Genomic DNA, 15,351 nt, shown 5'->3' on the forward strand with positions numbered 1-15,351 from the left:
ACGAGGGGGTCAGAGCAGCACCTGCCAGGACGAGGGGGTCAGAGCAGCACCTGCTTGGACGAGGGGTCAGAGCAGCACCTGCCAGGAGGCACACTTCCAGGGTGCAGTGTTGACGGGCACCGGCGCCGTGGCGGGCAGGATCTTGGCCTCAGGTGTTCCAGCAGATCCAGGTGTGTGCCTGCTTCTGCTTCCCAGGGCTTCCTGTCTCTGCAGGGACTTCGAGTGGCTTTGTAAGAGCCAGAGAGGCAGAGTTCTGTGTTTGAAAGATTATATACCTTGCCCGGCCAGTGTGGCTCAGTGGTCGAGCGTCGACCCTGCACCCAGGGGTCACTGGTTTGATTCCCGGTCAGGGCACATGCCCAGGTTGTGGGCCCGATCCCCAGTGGGGGGCATGCAGGAGGCAGTCCATCACTGTTCTCTTTCATCGATGTTTCTCTCTCTCGCTCCCTCTCTAAAATCAATAAAGGGGGAAAAAGTGAAAGGTTATATGCCTCACGATGTATAACACGCGTGAATTAACGGGCAGGTGGAGGTCGATGCTATGTGACTGTAGCACAAGTGGGCTTTGGGTGGGGCGGTGTTGAGGCGAAGGTCAGAAGACCAGGGCTCCAGCACTTTGGGGCTGCAGCTTAGGGGCCGGGTGTGAAGTACTGAGCTCGCAGCCCTTTCTTGTGGAGTGGAGAGTGGCGGATGGGACGGGTCCTTCCAGGCCCAGCAGTTCCAGGTTCTGCTGGCCGAGCCTCTGAGACGGTGGTTTCGTCACCTCGGCCATGAGTGTCTCTTGCTCACCTTGGACATGGCGTGTTCCGGCGTCCTCACGCTATCAGCACCTCTGCACTGCTGGGGCAGGTCAGCGTTGCACCAGCATGCTTCCTGGGCCAAAGCGCGCACCTACTTCCTGCTCACATTCATGTGGAAAATGAGGGTGGTGGTCTAGAAGCTAGTGAACGGCGACGTTCCTCGCGTGTCTGCGGTGAGTCTCCGTCAGGGAAACACGGGGTTGGCTCGGAGTTCCTCGTCTCTCGCAGGCTTCGTGGGCCGCTGCTGGGCCCGTCCTCGCCTGGGCTGGAGGCGGAGCAGGCGGCCTCTCCGGGAGCCGACAGGAGACGCACGCGTGAGGAGTGCTCGGGGGGAGGAAGGGACGGGGACAGTGAGCAGTGAGCTCTGCAGGGGCCGAGCTGGGGCCGCGAGCTGGGGCCGAGGGCTGCAGGGTCTGCGATCAGGAAAGTGACGTGTGCCCGTGGGAGCCGGAGCCCTGCCTCTGCAAGAGGGGCAGCCAGGCGCTGCGGGAGGTTCGGGGCTGGACAGGGGCAAGGACAGCTTGTTCCTGTTTTTAGGAAACAGCCCAGTGAAAATATTGGGTGAAAGATTTGAGCGCTTTTGAAAAGGAGACAGAATGACCAATAAACACTTGGGAAGATGTTCAACACCCTGAGCAGTGAGGGAGATACAGAGTCAGGTCTTACTGACGCACAGCCACATGTCAGAGCAGCTGCGTGTTCCATGTTAAGCCGAGGTGCAGCGCTGGGCTCGGGGACTGCTGTTTCGAGTTCCTTCTGGAGTTAAAGAGTAGCTGCTGGGACCCAGCCATCCCACACCAGGAGTTTGCTCGGGAACTTGAGACACGACCACACAAGGGCTGGTCCTGGCCTGTTCCCAGCAGCTCTGTCTACAGTAGCAGAGGCTGGATGGCCCGATGCCACCAGCATGAGCAGGGCTCCAGGTGCCGTCCGTGCGGTGGGCACTTGACAGATGAGTCTGAGGAAGGAGCTGGGCACGCGCGCTGCACGCACTCTGTGAAGCAGGGAGACGTGCAGCCAGGGCACAGCAGCCGGCGTGGGGCAGTGGAGAGGAAGGGGCGGAGGGGGGACAGCTCCAGGGCAGCCAGGCCCCCTCCACCTGGCAGCCTCAGTTCTCCGCAGTGGTCGCGGGCGACAGGGCAGAGTGCGTGCTGCCTTCTGCGGAGGGCGTGCTGCAGGGACGCAGTCTCGCGGACACCCTTGCAGGAGACCGCAGGCCCTCAGAGAGGAGTCCTCTGCCCGGTGCCAGGGCAGGCCCTGCACCCCAGCACTGGCTGCACTGTGCTCTGGGCCCATCTCTCCGCTGTGGGCGCCTCCGTCCAACAGCCAGGGCCAGCGTGCTGTTTGCGTGTGACAGGAACTCAGCGGCTCTTCTCCCGAGTCAGGCGCGTTTTCGGAGGTGCTCCAATCAGACAGAGTCCCCGCATACTCGCATGGAGGACGGCAGTGATTCGAGGACGTGTGGGTGGCATCTCCCTCCAGGAAGTATGTGAATGCTCCCTGTTTCCACAGGTTGCTGCAGAACTGTGAGGATGACAGTTTGAACGTCGCTCTTCCAATGCGGATGCTCGAGGTGTTTTCGTCTGAGAAGACGTACTCGCCTGTCTTAGAAGATGCTGGCAGTGCGGTGTCAGTGACTGAGCAAGTTTTGTTCTACATGGTTCAGAATGGTGAGTGGTGGGCGGTCCACTGGGCCGAGCTGGTCTGGCCGTGGGGGAGGCACGGCGCTGAGGAGGCTTCTCATTTCCCTGGGTGTCACGTGGGCCCTGGCAGGGAACGCGCGCGTGGCGGGAGCACCTGCTGACCCCTGTGCTCGCCTGCGCCCAGCCTGACACTTGGGAATGTGTTCAGTCTCTTCACTTGCTTCTTCCTATCGCTTGTGAGCGAAACGAGTTGGTGCGCTGCCAGCCGCCGTCCTGGGTGCTCTGGTGCCCCGTCTGCGGGGCAGCCCTCTGGGGCCGGGCAGCACCGGGCAGAGAGGCCGGGCTGGGGCCTGTCTTGCTGACCAGCCATCTGCAGTCACCACTGTAGCCACAGAGGGGAGGAGGACCCCGTGTGTGTCCTTCCCAGCCTTCTCAAAGCTTTTACACACCAGTGCTCTTCTGAAGATGACCACACTGAGGACACATCAGTGACACTGTTTTGGAGAAAGACTATAAAATACACGTGATTTTGAGAGTTTTATAATGAATTAAACAATATAAAATAAAATGAAAAATTTTTTTTTTTTTTTTTTTTTTTTTTTTTTTTTTTCAGGTAGAGTAGGAGGGGGAGAGAGGAACAGAGAGAGAGAGAAACATCGACGTGAAGGGACACATCGAGTGGCTGCCACCCGCACGACTGACCAGAGCCGGGGACAAACTGCAACCGAGGTACATGCCCTTAGCGGGAACCGAACCCGGGTCTCTCGGGACCGCAGGCCGACGCTCTAACCGCTGAGCCAAACCGGCCAGGGCTAAAATGAAAAATTTTTAATTCTGATTTCTAGCCCTGGCCAGTTTGGCCCAGCAGTTGGGGCATCAGCCCGTGGACTAAAGAGTCCTGGGTTCAATTCCAGTCAAGGGCACGTACCTCAGTTGCGGTTCCATCCCCAGCCCTGGTTGGGGCCGTGCAGGAGACAACCAGTCGATGTGTCGCTCTCACGTCGACATTTTTCTCTTTCCCTCTCTTACTCCCTTCCTCACACTATCTGAAGATCAGTGGAAAAGTATCCTCAGGTGAGGAATAAAAAAACACATGTCATGTCCTGGCTGGTTTGGCTCAGCAGTTAGAGTGTCCACCTGAGGGTCATGGGTTTGATTCCGTGTCAAGGGCACGTGCTTGGGTTGCAGGTTCGATCCCTGACCCCAATCATGCAGGAGGCAACCGATTGATGTCTCTCCCTCCTTCCCTTCCACTCTCTCTACGGACCAGTGCACAAGTGTCCTAGGGTGAGGATTTACAAAAAAAAAAAGGTATGTCATTAGTCACAAAGCCAGCTGTGGGCACTTGTGGAAACAGCGGCTGCTGATGAGAGCATAAGTAAGCTCGCTTTTGTTTGCTTAAAGTTACGGACTAATCTAGGCTAAAATCTAGCTAATTTAATCCTCACAGTCAAAACTAAAAATTAAATTAAAGTCTTATACACTGCAACCTTACTGTGGCTTAACTTTTTTTTTTTTTATCCTCACCCGAGGACATTTTTCCATTTTTTTGTTCAGATAGAATGGGAGGGAGGGAGGGAGAGAGAGAGAGAGGCATTGACATGAAAGGGACACATCGAGTGGCTGCCACCCGCACAACCAACCAGGACCAGGGACAAACTGCAACCGAGGTACGTGCCCTTAGTGGGAACTGAACCTGGGTCTCTGGTCCGTGGGCCGACACTCCAACCGCTGAGCCAAACCGGCCAGGGCTTAACTTTCTTCTAAAAAAAGAAACCCTACTTAGTTTGCTGAGATATTAAGGAATTAATTAAAAGTAACTTGAAATTCGTTGAACTTTTTTTTTTTAAACAAATTAGTAATTATTAGAAATGATCCATTGTATTCATTGATGCAGCAAGTATATTGATTTAAGGCTAAGCATTCAATTAGAATTTTTACTTTTTTCATTGTCTGAAAGTATGAAGACAAAACTAAAACGTGCTGGTTTGAACGAACGTATCCTGAAGCTGGAAATGCGTCCCCGTCCTGCCGTGAGCTGCTGCCTCCAGCTCATCTGCGCTGCGGCCGCTCTCGGCTGCCTTGTGAGCCACTTGCTGCGCATCTGTCTGCAGAGTGTTAGGTCCGTGTGTCACAGTTCACCTGTGTCCGCCCTCCGCTGTGCCCCCGAGCTCTGCACAGCTGCGGCGGACGACCCTGTGGCCGCGCTGCTGTGCGACCGCCTCCTGCCCACGTCCCTGTGGACGTCTCCTTGAGATCTGTGTTTTCTGTTCCACTGTGTTCGCATCTTAGAGTTGTAGAGACGAGCGTTCCAGCTCCCCACCCTGCCGGCTGCATCTCGCTGGTCAGCACAGTGTGAGGTTAGAGCTGGGGTCTGACGGTGGCTCTGTGGACATGGCTGGTCCTGGCTCCCACGCGCCATGCAGGGGCTGCAGTAACGAGGCCTTTGCACACTGCACCTGAGGAGTGTTCTCATTCCCTGTTAGAAGGGCAGCTCTTCCTAAGATTCTCTGATTTGGGGCATTGGTGATGCCACCAGCGGTTAGAAAAGACATGTTTCTGCTCACTTGGAAGTTGCCTTTGAAATGGTGAGATTCCTCAGTGCCCGTTTGTGATTCACAGAGATGCAGTTTCTGTCAGTGGAATGTAAGTCCTTGGAGAAAAGGCTGATTGTGGGTCCCGGTGAGGAGCTGAGAGAGTGAGACTGGACTTCGTGTCCCAGCAGCAGGCAGAAACGCTCCCAGTGACCACTGCCCAGGAGCCCCTGCAGCCCGCTGACCAGAGAGAGGGCAGGCTGAGGGTCAGGGAGGATGACCAGTGGGTGGAAGTGCAGCGGTCTGTGCAAGTCCGTGAGTCAGCGAGACGTGTTTTCAAACCACAGACCTACTGGGAGAGCGCTCAGACCACGCAGCACCTGGTGTGCGGCTTCGGGCCTGACGAGCAGACGCACCAGACAGCCCGCGGGAGGCACGTGCGGGCTCGAGCGCTGACGGCGCCTTGGATGCGGCGCCGCTGCTCACTCACTCTGGCTGAGCCGTGTGTGTGTGAGGAGGAGCCCTCATCCCCGGCAGCCAGTGGAGACGGCTTGGCTTCCGCACGCGGGGAGGCCAGGTGCAGTCGTCAGTCGTGCCCGGTGCCGGGGACGTACCTGCCGTTCCAGGAGGCGTGTTTTTACAAAGCTTTTTTTCATAAAAAGTTGAAGAATTCACTTAGGTTTGGACTGATAAGAGTTTTATAAAAGCATTTAAAAACTGACATGTTATTTTCCTCATAAGAAAAGGTACCAAATTTTAAATATATGTTTTCCCTTTCTTTTAGGGTATTATAGATCTCTCTATTTGTTAATCAACAGCAAGCTTCCATCGAGTATTGAGTATTGTGATCTACCTCGAGTCCCTACAGCGAAAGCACTGTTGGAGAACGCTCTGAGACCACTGCGCTGCACCTACACGTCCTGTCCGGATGGCGCAAGGTAAGCGCGGCCACTCTGTGTTCGCTCTCATGGGCCCTGTCCTGACAGTGACCGTGACACAGGTGATGGCGTAAATAACACTCGGAGTCCGATTTCTGCCTTATTGATGTGACTCAGCTTAAAGAAAGATGTGCTTCTCTGTCCGGCCTGTGCCCTAATATGAAGTTACCCTTCTGACAGCCTGGTCATCCCCTGCTCTCGGGTAGCTGTCAGACATGCCAGTCGTGACGGTGTTTTCTCCCAAGGGAAGAACCAGGCGGCGCTCATTGCAGGTGGTCTGGTTGATGCCGAGTGCTCAGCTCCGATCTGTTCGGGAGGCTCGTTCTAAATGATTCCGTGGTTACATCTAACCGTGGGTTTTACAGGTGGTTTGCTCCGATTTTATTAAAAGTGCGCGGTTTCCCTTCAGGCAGCGGGTGTTTGCGGCCTTCACGGAGGAATGCTTGGCGGCGCCCTTCACAGACCAGGTGTTCCACTTTGTCGTCCCGGCTCTGGCGGACGCCCAGACCGCCTTCCCTTTCGAGCCCTTTCTGGATGCGCTGCTGTCGGTGGACGGCAGGGGCTCGAGGGCCCGTGGGAGCGCACCGTGGCTCTTCTACTTCGTCTTAACCGTCGGCGAAAACTACCTGGGTATGAACAAGGTGCTCTCACCTGAGCTCACGTGTCCGCAGGGTGCGGGTGGGGCAAGAGAAGGCAGTACCGGGCGGTGGGACTTTCCTGGAAGGTGCATTGGCTGAAGGACTGTCCTGAACTGTGCCCCTGGGGAAAGTGCTGGGCACAGCCCTTGGTAGAAGCCCCCCAGGTTAGCAGGAGTGCTCGTGCTGAGTGGGAGAACGGTGTGTTCGTGGGATGTCTCCCCGTTCGTGCCAGACTTGCGGCGCTCCATCTAGACTGGTGCGTCTTCCTCTGACACATTTCACACACACTTCTGCGCACGAGCATCCGTTCTCCAGTGCGTGCTGGTCAGCAGTCCCTCTGCGAGTGGGAGGAAAGTGACACCAGTTTCTTTTGAGTGGCCTTCGTGAAACACGGTCGTTCCCACAGGGACGCTGTCTGAGGAGGGCCTGCTGCTGTACCTGCGAGTGCTGCAGACCTTCCTGTCCCAGCTGCCAGCCGCCCCTGCCAGCGCCAGCTGCCCAGACTCCGCCAGCGACTCTGAGGACGAGAGCGCCGAGGCCGACACGAGGAGGAGCACGCCGGTGAGCCGGCCCGCGCTCCTGGAGCGCCTCTGTCACTGCGCCCGTCTGCTTGGGGCACGGGGAAGCACGAGGGTGTTCTTGTTTCAAGCACTCAGACAGCGCACACAGCCTCACCTCCACGGCCTGCACACCCCTGAGATGCCGTCCGTGCGCCAGGGCTTATGGAGGGCAGAGCTCTGTGTTTGGTCTGCGTGCTAAGGAGGTCAGATTGTATATGATCAGCTATTGAAGAAGCGAGATGGTTGGGTGACGTTCTCAGGAGGTGCACTTCCTGTGTTTATAAGAAGAGTTCATAACAGCTGTTTTCAGACACACTCACCATAACATTCACCCTCTTCCGTGATGCACAGTTCAGAGGCTGGGGCCACTGGCTTCGCTCCCCCAGCCCAGCCCCTGAGAGTCAGCCTGTCCCATGAGCGTCAAGTTATGTCTCTTGGTCATTTTGCCAACTTCATAGATGATAAATGTTGGGATTTATTTTAGAGCAAACTCTAAGCGCATTGTCACACTCACCTCCCATTTCTCCCCCAGTGTCGTTCCCTGTGTGTTTCCAAGGGGTGGAAAGCTGTCTGCAACAGGCACACGTCATTTGTGTGTCATGCATGATGTCTGCCGCTGGCCTCTTTCCTCTCAGTCACACAGCGGAAATGGCTGCGGTCTGGCTGGGGTGGGTTTCACAGCTTTTTCTGTTAGGTTGACACAAAGTCCGGTCTCCGGAGGGCACGGGGAGAGTGGGTCAGGGGGAGAGTCTGCAGCGTGGGGACCGAGAGGGCATGGGCACTGTCCCTCTGCGCACAGACTGTGCTGACGGGGGCGGGGCCCAGGCCCGGGCATCTGTCCAGACTTGGAACTCTGCACCAAGACCTGAACTTCAGAGTGTGGTCAGAAAGAACTAGGATATTAGGGTCCTGTAGCGTGTAGATGGACGAAGGTAGAACTTCTGATTTTAGAAGACAGCTTTCAAATACTTAATGAAAGTTCTCCAATATTCTGTTTTGCTTAAGCTGGTCTCAAATAATTTAAAATGGCAATTCTGTCCATGTTAATATATTTTCACAGAAGTGTGCATAGTACAACATGACCTAACAGCATGAAGGGCATTTCTCAGAATGTAAATGCTAAAGAGACTGCCACACCAGTGGCCAGAACAGGGGCCTCACAGTGACCGGGTGTCTGGGGAGCTCAGCTCCCTCTGACCGGCACTGTAGACACTGGTGTGTCCATGGTGATGTAGACGGTTTTCGAATACAGTCGTCCCTCGCCACTTCGCACTTCGACTTCCGCGGCTTCGCTCTATCGCGGTTTTTCCGGGGAAAATGTGAAAAATGAAGCTTGAAGTGGCGAGGGAGGACGGTATAAATAAAGAATTCTACTTCGCGGAAACTCGTTCATCGCGGTCGAGCCTGAACTGATTAGCCGCGATGAACGAGGACGGACTGTGACGCCTGCCCTGTGCTGTGGCCGAAGGGAATCGAGACGCCCTGCTTCTCTGCAGGGCGCGGTGAGTTCTCACAGCACCTCTGACTCGGAGCGACTTCCTGGTGTGTTTCAGGTGAACGGCAGGCTGTCCTTACCGTACATCACGGAGGAGTGTCTCAAGAAGCTGGACACGAAGCAGCAGACCAACACACTGCTCAGCCTGGTGTGGAGGGACTCGGCGAGCGAGGAGGCCTTCACGCTGACGGCCTGCATCTGCCACACGCTCATGGTGCAGCAGCGGATGATGGTGCCCCGAGTCAGGCATGTGTGCCCCGCCTCGTGCCTGCCTGCCCCTGCTCCCTGTAGACACGGTGTAGGGCGTCCAGGTGCGGCAAGTCGGTGTCTCCCTACGTCAGCTCGCACTGTTTGAGTCCTTCCTGGCCTGGGCTCTGGGTCCCCTGGACACATGAGCTGATGAAATCCGCTAGTTTCTGTCTACGAAAGGGCAGTCGTCCTGGCCGCCATGGTGAACAGCTGGGCTCGTGTCCGCAGTTCCAGGCAGCGTGTGACACGCCCTCTCAGGCTCCCTGCGCACGCAGGTGTTCTCGGAGCAACGAGGAGCCGGTGTGGGCTGAGGGCGACTGCTGGACGCCTGTCCTGCTGGTCCTGGGCCATGTCGGGTGCCTCTGTCACTTCTGTGAACGGCTTCCCTGGGGAGGAAGCCGCTCTGAGGCGGGCTGCATGCAGGGCCGCGTCTGCAGGAAGGCCCGGGGGCACTGGGGTGGCCAGCTCCTCGGGAGCCGCCCCGGCTGACTGCTGTTTCTGGCGGGAGGGCGTCGGCTGCCTGGGAGGCTGATAGCACTGGGGCAGGATGCAGATCTGAGGGCACAGCCGCCCCGGGTTCTCACTGCACACAGAGCCCACCGAGGGGCAGTGGTCGCCTGCTCTGGGGGCTAGGGAGCCGCTTTACGAGGGGAGCACCTGTTGCCTCTAAGACACTGCTCGGGAGTCGTAGCTGTGGTTCAAGTATATTGCGTTTTGAGTATTTAGATGTTTTTATAGCTTGTGAAGGAGCAGATAGGCTCACCTTCATGGCTGTAAGATTCTTAACTACTTTCAACTTTTTTTAAACCCTCACCCGAGGATATGTTGATTGATTCTAGAGAGAAAGGAAGGGAGAGAGCGAGCGAGAAACGTCGATTGGTTGCCTCTCGTACGTGCCCCAACCAGGGACCAGACCCACAGTCCAGGCATGTGCCCTGACCAGGAACCGAACCCACGACTTTTCTGTGCACGGGACGATGCTCCAACCAGCTGAGCCACCTGGCCAGGGCTCCCCTTTTTTAAAGGGTGCTTAAAGTGGGGTCAGTAGGTTCCCCGCTGCATGCAGGGCCGCGTCTGCAGGAAGGCCCGGGGCTCTCGAGTCTCCCCAGGCTCGCGCCAGACCCCGTCTCACGGGTTGAGATTTGGATTCTGATTTCCGGTGAAGATCGATCGTCAGGCTGCACGAGAAACGGAGCAGTTTCCAAGGTGCCTGTCCAGGTGACACAGTGGAGCAGAGAGTATGAGCCGCAGCAGCTCCCGGCGTGAGGGAGATGTGGGGTGCTGGCCCGCACTGCTCACCGCTGCGTCCTCCAGTGCAGGCCGCCCACAGCCCCACACCAGCCACCCCGTTCTCCACAGGTCGTGTCTGTCAGTGCCCCATAGGCTGCTGCGTCTGCTCACTTTCTCTTCCCTGCTCAGTGGACCCTCCTCATACAAGTGCCTACGCCCCCTGGAGCTCCAGACCCCTCCAGCTGCTCCCAGGCCTGTGTTCAGACCTGGGCACCCCCACACTAGCTCCGCATCTCTCCCGAGGCGGTCGTGCCGGGCTGCCCTGCAGAGTCACTACGACTGTGGCTGCTGCACTCCGGTCACGGGTGAAGTTCCTCAGCCACACTCGCCACACGCCCAGAGCTCGGCGTGGCGGCGGCCGTGTCCTCACAGACGGGCCCGTGGGCTGAGTCCCACCGCCCTCACTGACCCTCGCGTGCGCCCAGGCTCAGGACGCGCAGCTCTGCGGCCTGCGCAGTGGTTCCCAGACGGAGCTGTCAGCTGGGCCCTGGTGCCGCACACTCTCACTTCAGCGCGGACCGTCGCCCCTGGGCCTCCTCGGCCACTGACGCGGGCCCTTCCTCACGGTCTGCCGCCTCTGACGGCTCCTGGCCACCAGACGCTTCCGCCTCAGCCAGGCGTGCGCTGCGTTCTCGTGGTCCCGTGGTCCCGTGGTCCCGTGCGCTGGCTCCTCTCCTTCCTCCCGCGCTGGTCCGTGCAGGCAGCGCCGTCCCCCTCTCGTCCCCCTCGGCCGAGTCACCTGTGGGTGTGTTCAGGCCGTCGTCCTGCGGGAACCTCCCTGGGTGTCTGGACGGAGGTCCCCTTGCCCTGCCCCAGGGCAGCTCTCAGGCAGCTGCTCCCTGAGCCGCTTCCAGGGCCGGGTGTGCACCTGCAGTGGGTGGATGGCGTGTTCTTTGGGGCTTGGCTCTTTCCTTCTGTGATCCAGAAACTTTGAAACAGAATTTTAAAGGTAGTATTTCAGGAATCAGAGGAGTTGGTGTAATTTGCCTGCAGATTTCTTGTAAATACATCAAATGTTAAGGCATCACAAATCACTTTATTACAACACGTGCTTGATTTCTCTACCAAAAATTAAGAGAACAGGCCAGCTAGCCTGTGCTGTCAGTCACGGTGGCAGATGGGGATGGCCTGGAGACACGTGGCTGCTTCCCGGTGGCTGCCCTGCACCAGGGGTTGGCGTGGAAACGGGCACCCTTCGTTCTCCATACACAAGTTCGTGTCTTCATTCTTTTGGGTTAGAATGATTAGGAAGATGACTTCAGTTCAGAAAAATACAGATTTGTGTTTCCTGTTCATGTTTTTGTAAACAAATTTTTATAATATTTTAGAAGAAGTATTGGAGGCTCTTCCATTGAGAAACAAAGTTGTTTTTTGCCTGTGATGTTGTTCTCTTTTATTATCAGTGACATTCTCAGTATAATTAGTCGATGTAACTGGGTCTCGAAGTCATACCAAGGCACTGGGTGTTAAAATTTGCATCGTGCTGTCAGGTTACAAGTAGAATTCCTGAGTTTCTAACGTTTGCACACACAGCGCTGTCACTGCTGAGCCTGGCGCGACATCACGCGATGGTGAGCCGGCAGGAGCTCCGCGCACCGCATTCTTAGCCGCTCAGAACCCCTGCGCTGCACACGCCATTGCTGTGCAGGAGACGCACACACACCTGGGAGAGGCCTCGTGAAGGCTGCTGGAGCGTTTTGTGTGTTTGTTTGAAAAATCACATGAAGACCGAGTAAGGGAGGATCTCAGGCCAGCACTGGGGCGGCGGGTGCTGCTCCCCTGGCTCACAGGCACCTGGGCAGAGAGAGAGGCCGCCCATCTGAAAGGGGAAGACACGGTTGTCAGGGGAACGGGAGCTGTCAGTCTGGACTGGGAGTGCAGTTAGCACTGGAATGTCCCTTTAACACAGCTGTGTGTCTGAAGCTTATCTTCTGGTCTAGTTCCTAGTTTGTCTGTAAAGGAAAAGGTTTTAGCAAGTTGCCTCTAACTGAAATGTGCCTTAAAGTTTTCCTTACAAGTAAGGTAAATTAGAATTTATGTTTGATCTTGCATGATGTCAGCAGTAAAACGCATTTGATGTTGCTTTTACCGACAAAGCACTCTTGTGGCAGGAGCGTGGCCAGGCTGCGCCTGTGGCTCCGGTGTGCAGGGTCCCTGGGTGACTGGCCATCCCGTTGCTGGGCCTGCGACAGCTTCGCTTGTGGGGGATCGGGATGGGATGCCTTGCCGCCCCACCTTGGCCCCCACGTGCTCCGAAGAGCTCCCCTGGCCCCGCAGACAGCAGCCCGTGCTGCGGCCAGGCTCTCAGTGTCGCCCTGTGCTTGGTGCTCATGGCTGGTCTCAGCCACAGAGCCCCAGGAAACTTTTAACACGCCCCAGGACGTGTGAAGAACCTTCAGAGATTCATATGCGTGTTTCATTGTCTAGTGAGGGCTTAATTCAGGAAATGTCATTGTTTCCAAGTTAAGGTGAAATATAACTTTGGAGATGTGTTCAGATCTGTGTGGAAGGATGTTCATTGTGACAGGATGTGTAGGGACCTGCTCTGTTTACGGGAGTGCAGAGAGGTCCCTGGGCAGCAGTCATACCAAGGCACTGACTCCGATTCCCCCGGGGAGGGTGGATGGAGCTTACTTCTTTGGCCATGTTGTGGTGTTGTTAAAAACAGCAAAGGAGCCCTGGCCTGTTTGGCTCAGTGTCTGAGTGGTTGGCCTGCGGACCAGAGAGTTCCGGGTTCGGTTCCCGCTGGGGGCATGTGCCTCAGTTGCAGTTTGTCCCTGGCCCTGGTTGGGGTTGTGTAGGTGGCAACCATTCGATGTGTCCCTCTCGTGTCGATGTTTCTCTCTCTCTCTCTTCCCCCCTCCCTCCCTCCTGCTCTATCTGAGGATGGGTGCAAAAATGTCGTCGGGTGAGGATTAAAAAAAAAAACAGCAAAGGAAGCACACCTATGGAATATGTGGTTTTTCAGATTTTTGAGGGGCTACATTTTAGTATTTATACTTAGCATAATTTTAAGACATCTCTATCAGTAAAATTACACTGCATAGTACATTTTCTAAAAGAAGCCAGTTTCTTGACTGAAGAGAAATAAGGCAAGGAGATAGGACTTTCTAGAATTCTCTTATGTTGAAAATTCATATTTTTCATGCATTTTTTTCTTATTCTATTTTCTGTGTAGTTGTTGGGTTACCTTCCAAGCATGTAAAATTCCATAAAGGCAGGAAAACAAAGTTGGAACACACTTTCCTTAGGTATTTGGTGTGGTGAGTGTTTTCGGTGTCTCGGAGATGGGGCGTGGTCTCCCCGACGTGGCGTGGGTGGGCAGCCAGACGACTGCAGCGCTCACGGGTCACGGCTTGGCTCACTGATCTCCTGGAGCTGACTGTGTTGTTTGTGATTTTTTTTTTTCATTATTCCAATGAATTAAAAAAAATTTAACCTAATTTTGAGGCTCGCCTGGTTGGCATCCCTGTGGGTTGTCGCACTCTGTCACACTGTGTGCTTGTGACAGACGCACACACTTCACGTAGAATCATCACGGGTCTGAGCTGGGAAGGGCTCAGAGCCGGAGAGGTTCTGCCTCTTTGTTATCTCAGGGAAACATTGCTCCGTGACATCTGAATGGGGTCAGTCAGCTGAGTGGCCCAGGATTTCATGCCGGATCCAGGACAACTGACGTCAGAGCCCATTCCGCTCAGACCACGTCCCCGGCCCTTCCTGCTGTGCTGTCCCGCGGGCTCCTGCCTCCTCAGCACCTGCCGGCCTCCTTCCGGCTGTGCCCTTTGTGCAGAGGACGCACCGCAGGGCTCGCTGAGAGGGGCCCGGGCTGCTCACCCTGAACGAGCTGCTGCTGTGCTGGGGCCTTCTAACCTGCACAATATCGTTTTAGATTTACATTATTTTTCGGGTATTAGTTGACATTAAACAATCATGTGCTGTTTTGAGAGTGGAGCATTAAAAGTCAGTTGCTAAATATTTAAAGTTTTTACAATGTATATTAGTAGTAGTAATAGTAACGCGTGACGCTGTAACATAGTGACATTGTGGCATGTCCTCTGAGGGGAGCACACTCAGCTGTTTGCTTAGGGCCTCTGGGCACAGCTCGGGGTCTCGCTCAGGAGAGCTGTCAGGGTGCCCCGTAGCCTGGTGTGGGTGCAGCATTTGAGCTGTTAGTACAGACGTATTCAGAGAGCACCGTGTCTTCAGCACAGTGTTTTGAAGAAGCACATTGAGCACATGCTGACTCTTGTTTCCCTCCCTTTCAGGCTCCTCTACAGCTTAGCCTTTAACGCCAGGTTCCTGCGGCACCTCTGGGTCCTCATATCTTCCATGACCACACGGATGATCACTGGGTACGTGTCCCTGGGCGGGTAGACTAAGATTAAGGACACAGGCGTCTGGCCGGTGTGCTCAGTGGCTGAGCGTCGACTGTGCACCAAGAGGTCATCGGTTCGATTCCCGGTCAGGGCACATGCCCAGGTTGTGGGCCTGATCCCCAGTGGGGGGCATGCGGGAGGCGGCCAGTCGATGTTCTCTCTCATCCATGTTCTCTCTCTCCCTCTCCCTTATTCTCTCTCCAAAATCAATACAGAAAAACAATTTTTTTTTTATGATTAAGGACCTGGGAAGTGGCAAACTAATAAAAATGTTGCAAGATTTTTAAAAAATCCTCACCCAAGGATATTTTTCCATTTATCTTCAAATAGAGTGGAGGGAGGGGGAGAGAGAGAGAGCAATTGGTTGCCTCCCGCACAACCCCAACGCTTATATCTAGTTTATTCCATATTAGAAGGTAAACTCTAAACGGTCTGAATTTTACACACAGAAAAAAATCAGTGCTAGTTTTACAGTTATCAAGAGTATGGTTTTACCTGAGGTTAATTTGTTTTAAAAATCCTAGTCACTTTTGGAAACGAGAGACTTGAAATTTCTTTGCTCCATATGATTTTCCTATGCTTTTGATGGTGAAAAATATAGATTTGAAGCAAATTTACTGCCATTGCAAACATTAAAAGATATCAACTATTGTAGAAGTTGGTTTTTTAAAAACTTTGTGTTGAAATAATTTGATTGTTCTTATCTGAATCATTGTGTAGCTTGAAGGCAAGAACCTTTACGCATTTTAATTGAATGAGTAATAGGCAGAGAATTGAGCATCCACGGAAACTGCCCTACCTGTTGCCGTGTCGAGTGTCCCCTCTGCC

At 54.9% G+C, this 15,351-nt stretch overlaps 1 protein-coding gene across 4 annotated transcripts in view; it reads left to right on the forward strand.

The window, feature by feature from the left end:
• Window positions 1-15,351, forward strand: part of UBE3C (ubiquitin protein ligase E3C) — a 77,519-nt gene that overhangs the window by 18,792 nt on the left and 43,376 nt on the right. For 3 of the 4 annotated variants that reach the window (XM_036246375.1, XM_036246376.1, XM_036246377.1), the window contains 6 exons: window positions 2,313-2,470; window positions 5,762-5,915; window positions 6,325-6,545; window positions 6,960-7,114; window positions 8,667-8,854; window positions 14,413-14,499. In XM_036246375.1, the coding sequence (XP_036102268.1) occupies window positions 2,313-2,470; window positions 5,762-5,915; window positions 6,325-6,545; window positions 6,960-7,114; window positions 8,667-8,854; window positions 14,413-14,499 (963 nt within the window). The remainder of the gene's footprint in view (window positions 1-2,312; window positions 2,471-5,761; window positions 5,916-6,324; window positions 6,546-6,959; window positions 7,115-8,666; window positions 8,855-14,412; window positions 14,500-15,351) is intronic. The other variant, XM_036246378.1, reaches the window with a different exon arrangement.

The sequence above is a fragment of the Molossus molossus genome, unplaced genomic scaffold (assembly GCF_014108415.1).
Source record: "Molossus molossus isolate mMolMol1 unplaced genomic scaffold, mMolMol1.p scaffold_m16_p_7, whole genome shotgun sequence".
Taxonomy (NCBI): domain Eukaryota; kingdom Metazoa; phylum Chordata; class Mammalia; order Chiroptera; family Molossidae; genus Molossus; species Molossus molossus.